Raw genomic sequence first — 20,167 nt, 5'->3', positions numbered from 1 at the left:
TATCCTTCTTTTTATTATTGGATTGGTTTTTCCGAAGTTTATTGGAGTGGCAACTTCATTGAAATATTATTCGAGTATAGCTTAGTTGCTTTACTTTTGTATTCATTAATGTTTACATTGATACTATAAACGATTACAGTCTTCGTACTCGACCCAAGTAGATTTGCTTCAAATAAAACGCTAAATAGGATCTATTCTAGCTGTAAAACGACTATTGAACGGTAATGCCATTGCTGCAAGATGAATTTCTTTTGTTTCTATTTTTTACTGTAAAATAAAAATAGAAAAATGAGTATGAAATTGGATTTTTTGGTAAAAATAAACTTATTACTTTCGGATAAAATTTAACTGCATTGTGTTATTTTACTTATATATTGATGTTTACAATAAAATGTTAAAATTTTTTTTGAACAAAGAAATGTACTAATTTTTTCTATTATAATCTCTAATTTATAAATATATATTGAACAATATTTACTTTTAATAATTTTCTTGTGTTTTATTAGGAGTTGGAGGTGTTAGATTCGAAGGGTCCATTCAGACGCCACTAGTTAGAGCAGAACCATATGAGCAATTAAGGTAAACAATAATTAAGTATAAGTTATTTTTATGGAAATATTAATATAAAATATATTATTCTAAAGTCTAACTTTAATCTATTATAATTTAGACATTCTTCGAACAGTTAACCAAATAATCTTCTATATTAGACATAAGTAATCACTTTTCTTTACAATAGGATTTGTTAATAAATGTTTAATTTTTGATATTAAGATTAGAATCACCGACTAGAAAGCTGAAAGTACAAGCTCCGCATGGTGTTGAAATTCAATCTAGAGCGGGCGATGTCATTGCCAGTTGTTTAAAAGATATGAAATTAGAATCAAAACAAGGAGCTGTAAGAACTTTTGATTAATTTATATTATATATTTGTTATAAATTTACATACTATAGCTAGTGATAACCATAAATGAATACTTTCTATTGTACTGTACAAAGTCAGATTCAAAAATTTTTTCACCGAAAAACAAATAAATCTTTAAAAACTATTCAATGTTTTAAGGCTATTCCTTTGTTTAAACTAGATGAATAATTTTTATGTGCATTAAAATGTTAACGAAATGAGAAACTTTAAACTTTTGCTATCAGAAACTTTTGCTTATCTGACAGCTCTTTCTATTATTTATAGTGACGTTTTGTTTTTCAGTAGGATAAAACAAACGAAAATAAAACATTTGAATGGCAGTATCTTAAAAACGTTGCTATATTTAATAATAAAAAAATCAGATAAATTTTATTGAATTTCATAATAAAAAGACCTTACTTTTTGTTTTCAGATTTGGTTAGATTCAGATAAAATAGAAATGAAAAACTTGAAGACAGCACTACCGACGACAAGAGGACGTTCATATCCTGGTATTTACCAATTATGCGTTTGTGAAAACGGTCGCATGTTTCTTTCACCATCTCAAGGTTTTTGCCAAGCAGACGATTTGGTGTGTAAAAATAGAAAATAAATGAAATAAGCAATCATCCGTCGAACAAATTATACAAAGAAAAAGTTCCTCCGGAATATTCCGGACGGCTGAAGATTCCATTCCAAATAAAGAAAGAAAATAAACCATATATTTGTGACACACCCGGCCTTGGTGCTAAGCTTTAAAAAGGGTTCGGAAAAGGTGCTTCCCACGTTTGGTAGAGAAGGAAAGTAAATATTGTTAAAGTTTGAAGAAAAGTTAAACGTTTGCAACTAGAGATACTAGAAGTCGAAATATTGTAAACTATGCAGAAATTGTACCAATGTATTTCTTAGGGACGAGTACAAAGTGACATTTCAGTTTCTCTGAATATTTTGAGGGCCGGTTGACAATTCCAGTGACATTTCAAGATTAAAGCAATGTAGAGGGATTTAATCTTATTTCCGATTCTGTCAGTGTCTTTTGGACCCTAGCACTTTACGAGATGTTATGGAAAGAAAGTAAACACGGCTGCAGAAAGCGACTTTTAGCATAAAATGTTATTTCAATACACATCACGTTGGAGTAGACTGTGTATAGCAACAATGATTCATCGGCTTAGCAAAGCACAACATTAAATCAGGGAACGTACTTTATTCCAAATAGTTGACACTTCGAGTGATTTACAGAGTTTTGAATATAAAAAAGCATACATTGGCTTAATAGAAAATGTTCTTCCTTTAATTCTTTTAAAATGCTTTAAAAAAACGGATTAAAATGCCAGATATTACAACTTTTTATTATATTTGGCTTTTTTGGATTACTGTATATGAAAGTTTTCTTATTATTACGCTATATTGACAATTATAAAACGAAGAAAGGAATATTTATAAACAAAAAAATCACAACATTCTACGATTAAACATCTTTCAATGTTGCAATATTCAGAAATTTTCTAAATAATTAAATATTCAATTTAAAAAAAAATGAAACAAAATCATAGTAAAAGTCATCTTGTATTATTTTTAATTTTTGATATAATTGATTTATTCATCTGCGTTTATTTTTAAACGTAAAAGCAATGCAGAATACTAATGAGGAAAAAAATTTGCTCATGATATTATTAATTTTTTAATTTTATAAATTTTTTTATTATTGTAAACTATAGACGTATTTAATTATCGTCTTCCTAATATAATGTAGTATTGATAAATATGTGATCAGCGCTTTATTGCCGTCCAATATATAAATCCTTATTAGCTGCTGTTTCAATTTGTTAAAGGAAAAAAAAAAAAACGTTATAGAAAAATTAGAGTACGAAAATAATTTCTGATAATGTGCATAAAATTTAGCTTTAAATATTAAAATTAATTGTTATTTAAAAAATCAAATAAGCATCTGGAAAGCCAAACTATAACGAAAATTATATTGTTAAATATTTTATATGCTAATTAGGTTTTAATATTTTTAAGCATTTATTAAATTTTAAAATATAATAAATTTTAAGTTTAATTGACTAATCACGAAAATTAATCGTTAATAATACAAAAATAAATAAATAAATAAATTATCGAAAAGATTTCTTAACAGAAATGTATGGAATTTCAGAAGTCTTCACCCTTTGTACAGGTGTGATGACCATTTTATATAGTTCTATACAAATTTTTTATTACGTTTCCGTTAAGAAAACTAATTTTAAAAATCAAGTAACATGCAAAAATATAAATATATATGTATATGTATAAATACATATATTATTTTAGTTCGTTACATGAAAACAAATAGCTCTTGTTAGAATCACCTATTTAAAAATATTTTTATTGAAAACTCAGTCATATTGTATTAATAAATAATGTAATTTTTGATAAAAAAAAATGTTGTAGTCAATTTATTTTATTATTTTAGTTATATAATTTTTATAAGAAAAAAAAATTATAATTATTAAAATCTGGAAATGATAATTCTAATGTATAGAAGATATTTTCTTTTTCTTTTTCTTTTTTTTTGTTTTCTATTTAAAGAAAACATAAACTTTCTATAACAAATTTTAATGTCCTGTATAATTAAATGCAGATGACAGAATTTTATATACTTCCATGCCAAATGATATGCGTTTAATGTCGTTCACTTCAGTTCTCAATTATTAGTCGCATTGTATCTAAACATCATCAGAATTTCAATTTTGCAATTGGAAAGTATTGTTATCTATTAAACTTTAAATGTTCTCGTAAATTTATCAAACTTTTATATCATTAGTAAGTAATTTAGCTACACAGTTTCATAAACAACATCGGAAAAATAAAATAAAAAGACATTGTAACTAATTCGGAAAAATACTATTCTCATTTTTTTCCCTGCTTTTATAAAGATGAGTTATAAATTACGCAATCGATAAATATTGTACATTAGTTTATTAAATCAAGAAAAATAAATCAAAGCTTATAGTATTAAAAAATGAGGTAAAGGAAAAAAAAGTAATAAAGAAATATTCGCATTTATATAGTTCGAATGTTTTGCTGTATTCTTTGTTTTTATTGCTTCTGGCAAATATATCTTTGTTATGTTTAAGAATAGGTAGAATGTGTGTGTGTGTGTGAAATGGCAAAGTAGTTCCGAAAACTCATTTCACTGCTGTTTCTACTTCTCAACATTGTGCCTTCGTTATTATAAACAGACTGAGTTTGTGTAGAAGTGACAATAAAATTGGATGTTTGAATCTATCTTGAAGAAGCAAGGAATATTTTCTACGCGTTTTTCTAAAGTTAATAAAAATCCAATTGTAAATTTTTAAATAGTTGTTATTTTATTTCATATCATTTAAAATAATACACGAAAATTATTAAATCATTTATTTCTTTTTTGGTTTTTATTGTTAAATTATTATTATTATTATTTCTCCTGTAAGAATCCAATAATAACACGAAAAAAAATTATTTTTTATGTAAGGTTATATTTAACTTTTACATTTAATGACTGTTTTTTATTTCAACGAAAAAATTAAAATAAAAACATAGTTATAGAATATTATATTAAAAATTAATAAAAATTATAAATAAGAAAATATTTAATCATAAATTTCGAACTTTTAATTGAATTAATTATCAAATTTAAAGAATAATTTAAATTTTGAGTTTCTTATTAAAATAAATTTTACGTATAGTTTATTATTTTATTTTAAATTAAATTATTAATAAATTCCATTATAATATTTATAAACGTCATTATTATTATTATTATTTAAAATAATAGAAGTGTATTTTACCCACGATAGAAAATATTTTGTGAATGAAAGCACCACGTTTAACATTGTTTCATATGGAAGAGCACAAACATTGATGTCTGTTTAAAGGGGCAATTTTTTATTGAAAAATGTTTGACAACATGGGATTTCCTTTTTACATTTTTTATAGTTACCGTATTTTTATCTTTTTTTTTCCTTAGAACATTTTTTACCTTACACTTGAATACAGAATTGAATTTGAAATCTCTTTATGGAATAGAATTATAGATCAAAACTATAGCCACGATATAAAACATATATTCTCTTTATAAACAAATTTAAAAGGATTTCTTTTATTCACAATAAATATTATAATTTTTAAAAATGTATTTATTTATAATTAATAAATATCAAGACTTCTTATAAATATAATGAATGTTTTAAAACGTTATTAAAATGGTTAAACATCAGAATGATTATAAATTTGATAAAGTTTTTAATATGAAATATATATTATAACAAGCTAAAAAATGTATAAGTTAAGAAAAATCCCGAAATTTATTACCATAAATTTACTTAAACTGTTTACAATAAATTCAAATTTTTCTTATATAACGTAAAGAAGAAGAAGTAAGAAAAAATAGTATTCATGAATTTTAAGTGAAATTTATTTTTTGCTCCTCAATAACACATTTAAATCAAAATTCTAAAAAAATCTAAAATTAAATTTTGATATAAAATATACAGAATAAACTTCGCTTGAAAAGATTAAACAATATAATAGCGTATATATACTTTATAACAAATTTTGAAGTGTGATAATCAATCACATTTTTCTTTTTTTTATATGTCATAAAGCTATATAGATGATAAACATCTGTATAAATATAATTATACGTAAACATTTTCTTATTAAATATATAAAATATTGCTTTATAAAGTCTTTTTTAATGTATAACTTAAGGGCCAACGTGTTTGTTTATTGTCAAAAACATTGAGTATTTAGACATGAATGATTACATTAAAAATATTTTTTCCTCTTAGTTGGCAAATAACAAAACGTATCTAACAATGAAAGTTATTTTTTACTTTAAGAATGTCTCTAGTAAAGTAAAGAACAGTAACATTTATTTTCTCTCCGAATTTTTTTTTTTTTCAATACGGAAATGTTATCAACAGTCGATAGACTTTTCTATGCAATTGCTATTCACAGATTGCAGAGTAGCCGAAAGTGAATTCAATTAAATCGTCACCATGAATATAAATGATCTTCTTCTTCCTTTCTTATTTTAATACAATAGTTATCAATGAAAGAATTAAAATAAGATAAAGAAAGAATTTAAATATTTGACAAATTAAAGAAGGGGAAAGAATTCTTTATTTATATTTTCATACAGGATCTACACACAATAGATCTATATATGTATAAATATTTGTTTTTTTTAATATGACGATTGTCAGGATTTTGTAGATCCACAACAACATTGATTAAAATTTATAACAAAAACATCATCGATATCAAATATAATACAATTGTTAAGACGGTTTCAATCAACGACGGACTAAAATTATAAATATTGCTAAGATATGTTCAAGTACTTGTACTGTTAATCCCTATTGACTCATTTTGTTTTAAAATCTTAACGGTTTCTTGATCGATATTTCAATGGGAGCAGGAACGTCTTAAATAGAAAATCTACCATTGTCGATGATACGGGCTTCGGGCTTTTCGTTACAAATGCTTTCTTTTGTTTGGCAGTGGCTTTCGCGCATAGCTAAAAATAATCGGCCATTTTCACACATGCACATCTGATAAACACGTTGAAACCCGTGATCTCTATTAAACGATCTCGTCACTTTTAAATTTTTCATTTCCAATTTAGAAGTGTCGAGGATTACCTGCAAAGAAAAAAAACAAATAAATAAAAATTAACGTCTCCGATTCTAAAATAAACCTTATATAAAATTTATTTACTTAAATTCAATTGAATTCCTTTAAAATTACTAAATGTGATAATTGCTAATATTATTTTCTGAAAGCATTATATAATTAAATGTCGACTTTTCATGGTATTTCGAATATTCATACAAACTATGGTTTGATAATGCTTTTAATTCGGTAATTCTTGGATTTGAACAGCTGTAACACAATGTAAATTAGTTCTTGATGGAATATGTTATGAAATATATGTAGCAAATGATTCATTTCAAATTCTTGTTTGACGGTCTACTCCATCTCGCAGTGACAAATGAAAATATGATTTCCATCGAGTAAAGATTATTAATATCCATTTAAGTCTTTTGTTTAATAAATATCGCTATCCAATTAATAATATAGTATATAACGGATAGGATAATGATAATTTTGAAATTGAATTAAAGTAAATGCACTTTAATATGCTTAATATTTTTGAATACTACTTATAAATCTTTAAACAAAAAGAATAATTTTGTAATTTAATGAATAAATACATTTTAAGAGAATTCATAAACTTTTTTTCTTAACTCAGTTAAATAAAATTCGCTAATAATTTAATTTTAGCTTAAAATAGAACACACGAAAACGACAGACAGTTTTAAAATCTTATTTTATATCAATAGAAACTGTGCAGATTAATATAATATAAAAATAAATAATCAATTAAATAAAACAAAAAGAATAATCTGTCCTAACAAGTTAAATCTCCTTGTTCGTACGTTCTAATGACTATTGTTATTTATGTAATCTCTCAAGCAATTGAAGTTTATATTCATTATATATTTATGTCGCTAAATTCTCCTTATTCAATTTATAATTTCTAATTATTTATAATAAATATAAAAGCAAAATAATATTATAATCTTTTAGTAATTACAGCATAATTTACTATGTAAAGTCACTGTAATAATTCCTCGTCGAGATTCATTTATCATAATTACAGACTACAAAACAAGGTATCAAATATAGAAACTTATCTGTTAAATAAAAATTTTAAAATTTAAAATTAATAATTCGTTTTCACAATTTTAAAAAGATTTATCAAACTTAAATTACTTCATTCTTTTCATTCGTATGAACTTAACATTGTTTATCTGTTATATTAACTAAATCTATAATCCATCTTAGAGAATTTCTGTTAGGTAAAGAGTATAATAATGCGCCTTTCGCTCTCATAGGCAATCTCATTAAGCAATACGAGATATAATATGCAGTTGTAATATCAATGAATTAATAGTTCAATAACAATATGAGAATTGGTAGAGACTGATAAGGGTAAACGGCATCTGTTACGTATTATCTAATACAGTATTATAATTTATCCACTGAGATAGACGTAAGAAGTNAAATTTAGCGCACTAAATTTATCAGATTTACGTAAATTAATAATCTTTATTCAATTCTTTTATATTATTTTAATTCGGCGTATAATTTCTAACCACAAAAATCATTCAAAATTATTATAAATTCATATAATTTCTGCAAGATTTCACGGAATAGCGTGAATTTCCACTCTATTGCAATAATAATTTGCAATAACTTAAACAAATACATTATTCACTAGCATGAAACGTGAAGATTTAATTAATCTATTGAATAATATGATAAATCGATTTATTTCTTTACATGCCCATTGCTACTGGTAGTTTTATTATGTTTTATTTCGATAAATAAATAATAATGTATGTAGATGGAAAGAGGAGAGCATATAATGGAGAAGCTAAAAATCGAATCTGTTCTGAATTATTACAAAGAGAAACATCGATATCAATGAAAATAACCTTAAATTCAATTTATAGTTTCTAAAAATAGCGCGTAACATAAATTTTATTGATTAAATGATATGGTTAAATTCATCTTATTTTAATAACAAATTCAAAATAATTAAATATTTAAAAACTGTTTAAAATCCTATATATAAAAGAGAATTCGTGTCTCCGTTCTGTAAAATTTATATCATCAATCATAAAAGTAGAAGTAATTCGACTATTACTCTTCCTTCTGTGGACTGCAGTTTCATATCTCGAAGGCAATTGGCATTCATTTCTCCAACTCTCGATTCCATCTCGACTTTGGCATCTCCTCGAATATCTAAAGTTTTCATTGGCGATTCTATCCTGAAAATAACGAAAAACGATAATGTTATTGTACTTTATAGAATATAATATATAAATTTTTAGATATGTTTTCACATTTTTAATAAGAAGTAAACATAATTTTATATATTGTTAATTGTAGTTTAAATTGTTATTTTTTAATTTAAAAATTAATTATTTATTAAGATACATTACATAAGATGTAAAAAATGCACTTTTATGAAGATAAATATCTTTAACTCGACAAAGAATTTTCTTATGTATGAAGTCAAGCGAAAGTTCCATTAGTTAGAAAGCAATAGCTTCATTAGTATGCCAGATAAATTGATTTGTTGCCGCATCGAAAGAACAACAACAAGTAAGAAATTTATTTCTAAAACATTAGTTTAGTGCATGAACATCTTTCGTTCTCCTATTTTCTTATCAATTTTCTGTACACCGTACGAGAGAAGTAACTTCCCCCGAGTTTCACGGTTCCCATTAGACCCGAAAGCGATGATAGATATGTAACACTAAAGGTTCCTTTGGGACCGAACGATGTAACCAGCGAGTGCGTATGTGCTACGAAAAATGGATGGAAGGATTATTTGACTAATGACTGGTGAATTACAGAAATGGGACTTTATATCTTGTACAAGCAGTGATGTGCGCTTATGCAGAGAACTGATGGAGGGATTTATCTTCTGCATAATGGCATGAAGAAACCGAGTGCAAAGGACAAGGTGCATTACTTTTTGGTAATGTTCTTTAGATGGTCGATGAATTACTCAACAACGGTTTGTTTTGTTTGATGTCTTGTATTCTCTGCACATTCGCCTTTAAATTTACTATCTCATATATTAAAAAGTCTCTACATTCTAGAAATAATATTAATTTAATCGAACGCGTTTTTTCCTTTCCAATGATTTGAATTTATTCATTTCTCTTTCACTGTTATGCAAATGAAAGCAGTTTCTTATACAGAGAATTTATTTCAACGATTTTGATTTAATGAATTTTTTATGAAAAATATTTTTTAAAAATTTTATTGAATTCATTTTATATAAAGTATATATATTTAAATAAACATCTTCGTTAATTCAAATAAAAGTCTTTTTTCCCCACAAATATCAATAAAAATTCGATAAAAAAGTTTATCAAAATAAATTTATTTAAGAAATGCATCTTTTAATTATGCATGCCTGATAATTTAAGTTTCTAATAAAAATTAGTTTGAATTTTTAAGTCAATAAAATTTATGTTTAAGCATATTTAAATGCATATTTTATTATTTTAAATACCTCGTTGTTTACCTTAAGTCTTTAGTAGAACTTCCACGTAACAAAGTTGTTTGCAAAGATCCTTCTAATCTAAATCCTCCCGATTCTGTTGAAAAGTTTTAGCATTAATTAGTTAAAGCAACAGTTTATTTTTAAAGTAAATATTATATAAAAATCGTCATATTAAAATTTCTTGGCTTTTTTAATATATATATTTACAAAAGGAAAAAAAGACTCAATGCAATCATTTAATTGCATAAAAACCTGCAGAAAAGATATAATCTCGGATCAATTAATTGTCGCATTTACTGGTCAGTCTGACGAATTTGGATCACAAATTGGATTACGTACTGTACCTGATACTCTTAGGCCGTTGGCTGACATAACAACTTCTTCAGGTTCTACGTGGAATAATACGCCTCTAACGTTTCCTCTAACTAAAAAATGCTTTCCTTTTGCTTCTAAAACCGAATTTCCTAAAATGGTGAATAATTAAAAATACATTTAAAGTAAACAAAAACTTTGAATATTAATAGAACAAAACTTAAAAAGTAAATATTGTATATGTATAGAGATTAATACGAAATTTTATTCATGATTTATTAAAAGTAAAAACATATCACGAAAACAGATTTACGTAAATTAATAATCTTTATTCAATTCTTTTATATTATTTTAATTCGGCGTATAATTTCTAACCACAAAAATCATTCAAAATTATTATAAATTCATATAATTTCTGCAAGATTTCACGGAATAGCGTGAATTTCCACTCTATTGCAATAATAATTTGCAATAACTTAAACAAATACATTATTCACTAGCATGAAACGTGAAGATTTAATTAATCTATTGAATAATATGATAAATCGATTTATTTCTTTACATGCCCATTGCTACTGGTAGTTTTATTATGTTTTATTTCGATAAATAAATAATAATGTATGTAGATGGAAAGAGGAGAGCATATAATGGAGAAGCTAAAAATCGAATCTGTTCTGAATTATTACAAAGAGAAACATCGATATCAATGAAAATAACCTTAAATTCAATTTATAGTTTCTAAAAATAGCGCGTAACATAAATTTTATTGATTAAATGATATGGTTAAATTCATCTTATTTTAATAACAAATTCAAAATAATTAAATATTTAAAAACTGTTTAAAATCCTATATATAAAAGAGAATTCGTGTCTCCGTTCTGTAAAATTTATATCATCAATCATAAAAGTAGAAGTAATTCGACTATTACTCTTCCTTCTGTGGACTGCAGTTTCATATCTCGAAGGCAATTGGCATTCATTTCTCCAACTCTCGATTCCATCTCGACTTTGGCATCTCCTCGAATATCTAAAGTTTTCATTGGCGATTCTATCCTGAAAATAACGAAAAACGATAATGTTATTGTACTTTATAGAATATAATATATAAATTTTTAGATATGTTTTCACATTTTTAATAAGAAGTAAACATAATTTTATATATTGTTAATTGTAGTTTAAATTGTTATTTTTTAATTTAAAAATTAATTATTTATTAAGATACATTACATAAGATGTAAAAAAATGCACTTTTATGAAGATAAATATCTTTAACTCGACAAAGAATTTTCTTATGTATGAAGTCAAGCGAAAGTTCCATTAGTTAGAAAGCAATAGCTTCATTAGTATGCCAGATAAATTGATTTGTTGCCGCATCGAAAGAACAACAACAAGTAAGAAATTTATTTCTAAAACATTAGTTTAGTGCATGAACATCTTTCGTTCTCCTATTTTCTTATCAATTTTCTGTACACCGTACGAGAGAAGTAACTTCCCCCGAGTTTCACGNCATAATTATTCAAAATGTTCATCAAAAAAGTAAATTTTAGACATTGGAAACGTATTTATTTTAAAATATCTATTTAAATAAAGTACAAATTTCGATTGAAATAATAAGCAAATATCTATTCAAAGATTCTCTAATGACAAGTTGTGACGAGATTTGGATGGATTCCCATTTCATAACAGTCGAACTATGACTATTACAAATCGATAGAATGCACTTGGATAAGGCTGTTGACCACAGAATGCTTGCATCTGCCAAATCTCTGTCATGTCCAAGTGAATGGAGTGTAGTGCTGACAGATGGCGGATTTACACAGTTCCAGTGTACAGAGAAGAAAGCAGATTTTCCCATCAAACTAAGACAATCTTCAACGCGAATAAAAATTGTTTTTGTGTAAACGAAAAATACAATAAATTGTAATGATATTTTGTGGCATGCTGTTGTCATTTTTTTAATATAAGAAGACAGACTGTTTTGATAGAAGCCTTATAAAAGAAATCGTTAGACGTTGGCAGTAATGCAGAAACAATAACTCTTCTGGTTAAAGGGGATTAACTAGATTCTCAGCGTGAAAAAAAAACTGTAAAGAATCTTTAAAAATATATAATTTACTCTAATGATTGGTAGTAAAGATGAATTTCAAAAAATAAAAGATTAGAAAGATACGAATTTATTTCTTCTTTATTACTTCTAAATAAGACTTAAACTGTTCAAAAATTTTTAAATGAATTCTAAATATTTATACTAAATTTAAAATTAAATACTTTAACAAAAAATTCTGATAGATAGTTGCATATGATTGTTTGTTTTAGAAAGGTAAAAATAAAAATGTAAAAGTTGTTATATTTAATTTTCTTTTCTTGGCGAAACAATCCAATTAGAATTCTGCAGTTAAACGCATTTTAGTTAATCCGATTTAGATAAATATCAAGCACAAAACAGAATTTACAAACGTTAAAAATGTTTCTCAATTATTATTCTTTTATATTGCTAATCCGCGCAATTATTGAAATAAAAATCTAGTTTGTTACATTGAATTTATCGGATTAATTACTTATTCATAATATTCTAGAGAATAAGCCAATTTTAAAACAGCTTATTCTTAAAGTTCGGCGAAAAATCTTATTAAAAAACTAATAAAAACGTATTTTATTTTATAATTTGTATATTTTAATAAATGAATTAATCCGAAATAAACTATTTGGAATGATTATTTGAAAAGGAAAAGTATAAAGTTTGATCATTCATTTTAATATTTTTGTGCCTACGGGAAGAGAATGGGCGACACATTAACGAGGTCCAGATTATGGATTTTGCATGGCTGGAGGAGATTGTTAGCCACAAACAACCAAATTATCCACCACACGTTTGTTAAAGGACTGAAGGAAGCGCGTTTCCATCAATAGACTTAATAAAGCCACGACATCGATTTGGTATCTGCAGAGATGATGTCCGTAGGGGACGTAATAAATACCAGATGTGTTGTTATATTGATTAGTTATATCATTTGTGAGCTAAATCAAGATGTTGATTTGATTTTGATTTCCAAAAAATTGTTGAATAATTGTATAGAAAATTGTCAAAATTATACAAATGTGTAGCCTTAGTTTGCTTACTGCTATACTCGTAAGATAAACTCAGAATAACATATAATTTATATTTAATTATTGAAACAATAAGAACTTTACAACTATGTAATGCGTTTAATCTTCAATGTTTCCACTCCAACGATTTTTCTCAATGATAAAGTTTAACTTTATCTGATAACAATAATTTATTTTGATTATAACAATTATCTAGTTACTGCTGCTTTGCTAGTAGCTGCTAATAAAAGGTATAAATATTCATTTAATTACCGTTAAACTATATTTTTAAATTCACCCTTTTATTATATTAAGTACCAATTATCACATGTTAAAGAAAATAAAATTCATACTATGATTACTAAAAGTACTACTTAACTTAAATAAGAAAATATAACAATTTACATTTAGAAGATGTAATGAAAATCTTTCATTTTGTTACAGTTTATAAGATCTATTATTAAAAAAATTGCTTTAATGATAAAATATTATTGGATAATATTCAAAGCTAATAAAACAATCAATAAGATCAGGAAGTTTTGTTTCCTCGCATTGAACAAAGGAAGAAGAATGTTACCATCTGCAATTGACGGGAAGAAACAATAATGATTTAGCGAATGGAAACGAATGTGTTATTAGAGGAACTTCTCTGAAATGTAATTGACAAAGACCGGAAGAGTTGTTGTTGTTATTTATTTACTTTCTTTCATTTCAGCATTGACTTTTTTTATTTATTTATAAATTCCGTTTATATTCCACCACGTTTGCACATCATAAATTAAACTGCTTTGTAGGCATATGATTGAAAAAGTTTATATTCACATCAACTATTTTATTGTCGTATGGGCAACCTCATTATTCTGTTAAGAACAAAGACGTGAAAAGTCCGCTTTGCTTTATCTGCTACTTTTCTGCCATAGTAAAGCTTTTCAATAACTTTACATTGCTTCTCTTAAAATTAGGATGTAAATAGCAGACTACTTGATACTATGCTGAAGACATTTTATTCTCGTTATCGGTTATGTTTTTTTTTTTATCATTCTGACTCATTAAAATTTAATTCAGAATAGAAGTAAATTTATGATTGGAAGAAGTGTTATTCTTAGTAGACAGGTTAACAAAAAAGAAACCCCATAAAATATTTCCCATCTTCTGAGATATAGCTGGATACGGCGCTTCATCTTTTTCTTAAGATTATGGGATTTCAAGTCTATTCTAAACCATATATTACGATCTAAAAGAAGATTTAAATCCTAAATATAGCTTATGTTGAACAAAGATAAGATTCTTTTCAATCCTGAAGGAGGAATAGATTTTTAAAGTAAATATTCTTAATTAAAAAACAAACTGTGTGATAATTTTATAACATAATCTTGTTTGATTGAAGGAATTGATGAATTTGTGTACATTAGCAGAGGAAAACTAATCACGATTTACTTTGTCAATATTTTAGTGCATTCGATTTCCCTTCCCTTAGGTGGTCAATAAATGTATTGCCAAAGCTAACACAGAATAGCGATCAGAGTTGATACAATAATATCATTAATTGATGGTTACAATCTATTGAGAGAAGTCTTAGGAATGTAAATAAAGAATGAAACAAATTGCACAAGAGACGATTTTTGGAACATTCCAATAAATAGCATTACAAATAATATTTATACAAAATTCTGCATTAATAAACTAGAAATCGTTTCTGAAGTTTTAATAATTTAAATCAAGAATAAAAGTTTAATAAAATTTCTGATAAATATTCTAAAAGTAATAAAATAAATTAGTATAAATAATTATTTTTTAATAGAACAGTTTCTTAATCTTTAATTAAAAGATTATATTAGAAATAAATATGCTATTTTTATAAAGAAAATTTCATACTTTCATTTTATATTTTATTTTATTTGCATAAGATCTAAAATAAATAAAATATTTCCTTCACAAATAAAATGCCGCATTATGTAATAAAATAGAAAAGGAAAAGGTATAGTGTAACCTTAAAGGGTAACTCAGACAAATAAATAAAAATTTTTGAGCTATTCAAAAATTTAAATAAAAAAATAAAAAAAATGCTTTTCAAACTTTGTAGAAAAATACACACATTATTAAATCATTTCGTTATTTGATATAAAATAAAAAGTTCTTTTATAATTAATTTGTGATGATAAAACATATGTTTATTTAGTTAACAATTGAAAGATGTATAATATATATCAAATTTTAAAACTAAATAAGAAATATTATATACATCTATTATCTTTGTAAATAAAATTAATTATTACAAATATAAATATTTTTTGCTTAATTTAAGAAACTCTGTATGTTGATAGAAAAAAAATTGGTTAGAAAATAAAAGAATAAATCTTCTATCATTATTTATATAAATATTTTTTCTGAAATGTTTTGTTATAATATTTTAGATTTGTTGTTAAGTTTTAGCCACATATTAAGTTTTTTGTATAAAGAAAAATTAGAGAAATCCGAGTTTAAATGTTACTCCATCTTCCTGATTGTTCGTAGATAGTTACAGTTCGAGCAGTGTATTTTCCATTAGGTAGATCATCCATGCTGAGCAATCTTATTTCGAGTTCAGAATTAATATAATTTGCAAAACTGTGTTTAAAGTGTACTAACAAACCAGTCTATTCCGATTCGATTTATTTATATTCAAAGATACATTCTTATGAATTAGTAAGCAAATTTATGTTTTTACCTGTATTGAATATTCCGGTTGAGCAAACATTTCTATCTAATTTTAATGAGAAAATATTTAAAACTTTCGGTGACATTAATGGAAGAGAATCAAGATAATATTGATACAGTATGAGATAAATATCAATGTCAGATGCATAAATTTAGTTATAAGTATATAGGAAATTTTAAATATTTCTTGAAAAGCCATCTATATGCTCTACAGAAATTTATACAGGGATAGTCTGTACTAAAAACTGAGATTCTTCAACAAGTTCTCTGAAGAAGAGAGAGATTTTCTATAAAGCGGAAATTTTAATTCAATCAGATTGAAGCAGTCTATCCGCATATATATATTGATTCAACTATAACTTTAATAAGTATAAACTCCAAGTTTAGTTATCAACGACACAGTTTTGTAAGATAAGCGAACAAATGTGCGAACCAGATAACGTAATTATTCCCCTTTGGATATGCATTCGTTTGATGTGCAAATTCTCACAGAGCACAGTTACGATTTTAGATTAAATTTGATATTCGAATGCTCAGAGTTTTCTTAAAATATGCAAATAGTTATGCAAATGATTGTAAGAGCAAAATCCCAAGAAAACTTTAAGATTATTACAAGTATTAAATGTATTATTTAAAAGTTCTAATAAACCTATCACCAAAATTCATATTTTTAGACTTTAAGGAGTTTTCCTACGCAGTATTTAAATTAATCGGTTATAAATTAAGAATATATGTTATGTTAGTTAAACAAATGAGCCAATTAGCTTTTTAAAGGTCGAGCAGCTAATGCAAGAATGGCAACTCCTTATTGTCGATAAAGTCGTTAGTGAAGCAGGCTTTGCTACATCATCAAAAAAATAATATAATCTACGAGTGAGACCTAGATAAACGAGAAATGATTTAGCAAGTAGGATGGGTATTGATCGTCTACCAGTTCTACAATAACTTCTTTACCTTGCATTAATCGCCAATCCGAACAATAGCGATTAAAGCAGCCATAAATCTCTCTTATTTTTCTTACTTCTTTCTTCCGAGATGATTAAACAACTGCATTCGCTACTATTGCCTTCAAAATCAAATACATACATATATATATATAAACCAATTAATATAAGAAAAACTAAATTTATATTTAGTTTAAATGAATATCATACTATTTAAAATGCAAATATTCTTAGTGCGTTACTAATAGTATGAATACTAATTCGTGTACAATTTTAAATAATTTAACATAACTTTCTTCGTTAGAAAAACGTGTAATTATATATAATTTATCATCTGTAAATTGATTTTAAGTAACTTTTATAATGAAGTTAAACATCCTTCGACTGTGCTATAAAATGCTTTGATCTTTAAGATTGCATTAAATAGAATTAACGTAAAATCTCTTTCAGTAACTAAGGCTTTGCAATTAGTTATTGCCATTAAGAATATTCGCTGCTACAGTAATAGTTGAAAGTTTAACTTTGATATTATATTTAAGCACTTCATTTAGAATTCATAATTCAAAAAATAATTAGTTACACGGGGGAAATATATAATTACCGTAAACAGAAAAGAGTTTTAGAGTACGGATTTTCGATGTAGTGCATTTCTAAAAATAATTTGCTAGCGATATCTTTAAAGAAGCAGAGACAATAATTCAAGTCAATTTGAAAACTTTGAAACTCGGCACTTAAGTCATCCTGAGAACGATTTCAAAGTAAAGAATTATAACGATCAATTGCGTGGCGACTTTATAAGCACGCAAATCCAAGATTCACACGATGCCAGTTCCACCCACAAGCACGATCAGCATCACAAGAGGTGATTAAAGGAACCAAATTCCAACAGAAAAGAGACGTTTAATTGATAATCGGTCTGGACCACGTAATAAACGAAAAAAGGGATGTTATCCATCCAGCTAACAGTCACGATATTCTCCAGCAGTCACGCAATTGAAGTCACTTTTCTTCTTATCGGAAAATCTTGTCTTTACAATGGGTCCTTCTTTATTTAAAGATACTAGTTTTTCTCGTCTATACTTTCCATATTACTTTCTTCCGAACCGGAAACATCCGGATATTTCCTGTTCTAGTAGCGGAAATGCAACTGGAAATGATTCTCTTATTGCAAACATGAAGTTGGTGCAATGACGCTGAACAGAAGTGGATAGTTATCAAGACCGAACCAAGAGTGTTAGTAGTGGAGTGGAGAACGATATTTTCGAGTGTTATGAACTAACTTGACGAAGAAGATCGTAATGATGCGGAGCGAACAACGAAATTAAACAGTACAATGGATACTTAGATTCGTAACGGTCAATTGTCTGTTCTTTTAAGAAAAATCGATGTCATTCTAATTTTCATTCGGTCTCTTTTATGCACTATTACCTTGAATATATTGCTAAAAGCAAATCTCTTCTTGCTTTTTCCAACTTGATTTCTATAAGCTTCAGATTTTTTGCACGTCTCATTATTATTAACCACAAACTACTGAATAATTTTTTTTCTATATATCATCTTTGAAATTCTGATATAGAAGTTTACCGCATGGAAAAACTCTATTTGTTTTTAACAATATAGAGTATTGAATATTTTTATTTTAAAAAATAAAATAAATTCTTAAAAATTTTCTACTTTTCAGCGCAAAAAATAGCAAAAAAAAAACCGTCTGAAAATTGCAGTTATTAAGTAAACATATTAATAAAATATTAAAATTTTATTCCTAATTTTAATGTTTTATTTTATCTATTTATATCTGAAAAATTAATAAAATTATATTTAAAATTATTGAACCATAAAACCTTAATCCTAGTTCTACATGTCTTAAATATATCTTTACAAAATCCATTAAGTATTTATAAATTATAATTATTGATAAGTGAAAATGCATTATACTAAGTATTAGTTTAAACAATTAGTTATAATCAACTGATTATAAGCATTTTAATACTTACCAAGTGTTAGTTTATTAGTTGGATTTCCGAAATAATCAACAGCCATTAAAGAGATGTTTCCTGATGATTCTAACTTCAGAGGATGATTCTAAACGTGGAATAAACTGGTTTATAGATTATAAATCTAAACGATGTTATTAATATACAACATTAAATTCCAAATAATGATATTACGTTAAGCGATTGAATGTTAGCTGCCTGTAAAGAGTTTAGAAATTCTGTTTCTCCTTGAATTTGTGCGCCATATTTTGTAAATGTTAAACTTCCCATACCGGCCTTAAAAAATTAATCAACATATTTATTAATGAATAAATTACATGTTTTTATCTAAAATTTAAGTTATATATTTAATAATTAATAATTGTATAATCATTGGAATGTTTTTTATCGTAGAAATCCTTTACCGTTGTCAGATCCAGTACTTTGATGATCCATACTGTCAAAGCCATGTTAATAACAACAACAATTAACAGCATAATGACTAAAAGATATAGACATCGCTTTCTCCAGCCATAAATTCCTCCAGCGTAATAATTTGGTGTTAGTTTAAGGGCATCGCTTCCAATCATAGACACTTCCAGTTGTGTAGGAACTCCTAAAGATTGACCTACTGCACCATTGCATGTTTGTGGAAGAGTGCTGGCTGCTGAACATGGAGTTTCTGTTACCATAGCTATTTATCATGTATCTAAAATATAATAGTCATATTCAGAATATTTTAAATACGATCTCACTTATGAATAATGGATTTAAAAATTCAAATGAAAAGAAAATGAAACACTTTAAACTTAAGAAAATATAAAAGAAATTCTGATTGAAAAAGAGAAAAATCAATAAGATTTAGTTTCCATAAAAAGGTTTTAATAACCTTTAAAGTAATATAAAAAGCTAATGATATTTTAGGAAATTTATTAAATCATTTTTCTGTATTAAAAAAAAATCTTCACCTTAAGAAATGTTAACATTCTTTTTATTTCTGTTTAAAAATGCAGAAAATTGTTATAAATCGATTCTGATCAAATTTTATTTTCAGTAGTGTCTCTTGACGATTTTTAAAATTTTATAGGAAAATTTAGTTTTGAAAGAAATATAATAAAAGTTGAATACAATA

The 20,167-nt window shown here is 25.8% G+C and overlaps 2 protein-coding genes across 6 annotated transcripts in view; one reads left to right on the top strand and one right to left on the bottom strand.

The window, feature by feature from the left end:
• LOC111634600 (delta-sarcoglycan-like) overlaps positions 1 to 2,753 on the top strand; it is a 141,879-nt gene extending 139,126 nt beyond the window's left edge. For all 5 annotated transcript variants that reach the window (XM_023379422.1, XM_023379424.1, XM_023379425.1 and 2 more), the window contains 3 exons: positions 507 to 579; positions 775 to 898; positions 1,338 to 2,753. In XM_023379422.1, coding sequence (XP_023235190.1) covers positions 507 to 579; positions 775 to 898; positions 1,338 to 1,517 — 377 coding nt within the window. In that variant the 3' untranslated portion in view covers positions 1,518 to 2,753. The remainder of the gene's footprint in view (positions 1 to 506; positions 580 to 774; positions 899 to 1,337) is intronic.
• A 2,860-nt stretch (positions 2,754 to 5,613) lies between these two features.
• Positions 5,614 to 19,727, bottom strand: LOC111634599 (zeta-sarcoglycan-like). Its single transcript, XM_023379421.1, has 7 exons — positions 19,461 to 19,727; positions 19,231 to 19,332; positions 19,057 to 19,144; positions 10,367 to 10,486; positions 10,044 to 10,116; positions 8,649 to 8,772; positions 5,614 to 6,576 (listed from the first exon to the last, which is right to left on the bottom strand). The coding sequence occupies exons 1-7, from the start codon at positions 19,725 to 19,727 to the stop codon at positions 6,361 to 6,363; spliced, it is 990 nt and encodes a 329-aa protein (XP_023235189.1). The 3' UTR covers positions 5,614 to 6,360.
• Positions 19,728 to 20,167: the final 440 nt, after the last annotated feature.

This window comes from Centruroides sculpturatus, unplaced genomic scaffold (genome assembly GCF_000671375.1).
Source record: "Centruroides sculpturatus isolate CEXI.00-Female unplaced genomic scaffold, Cexi_2.0 scaffold847, whole genome shotgun sequence".
Lineage (NCBI taxonomy): Eukaryota > Metazoa > Arthropoda > Arachnida > Scorpiones > Buthidae > Centruroides > Centruroides sculpturatus.
Note: the sequence above shows the minus strand (reverse complement) of the source record. Positions and strands in the feature narration are given on the sequence as shown.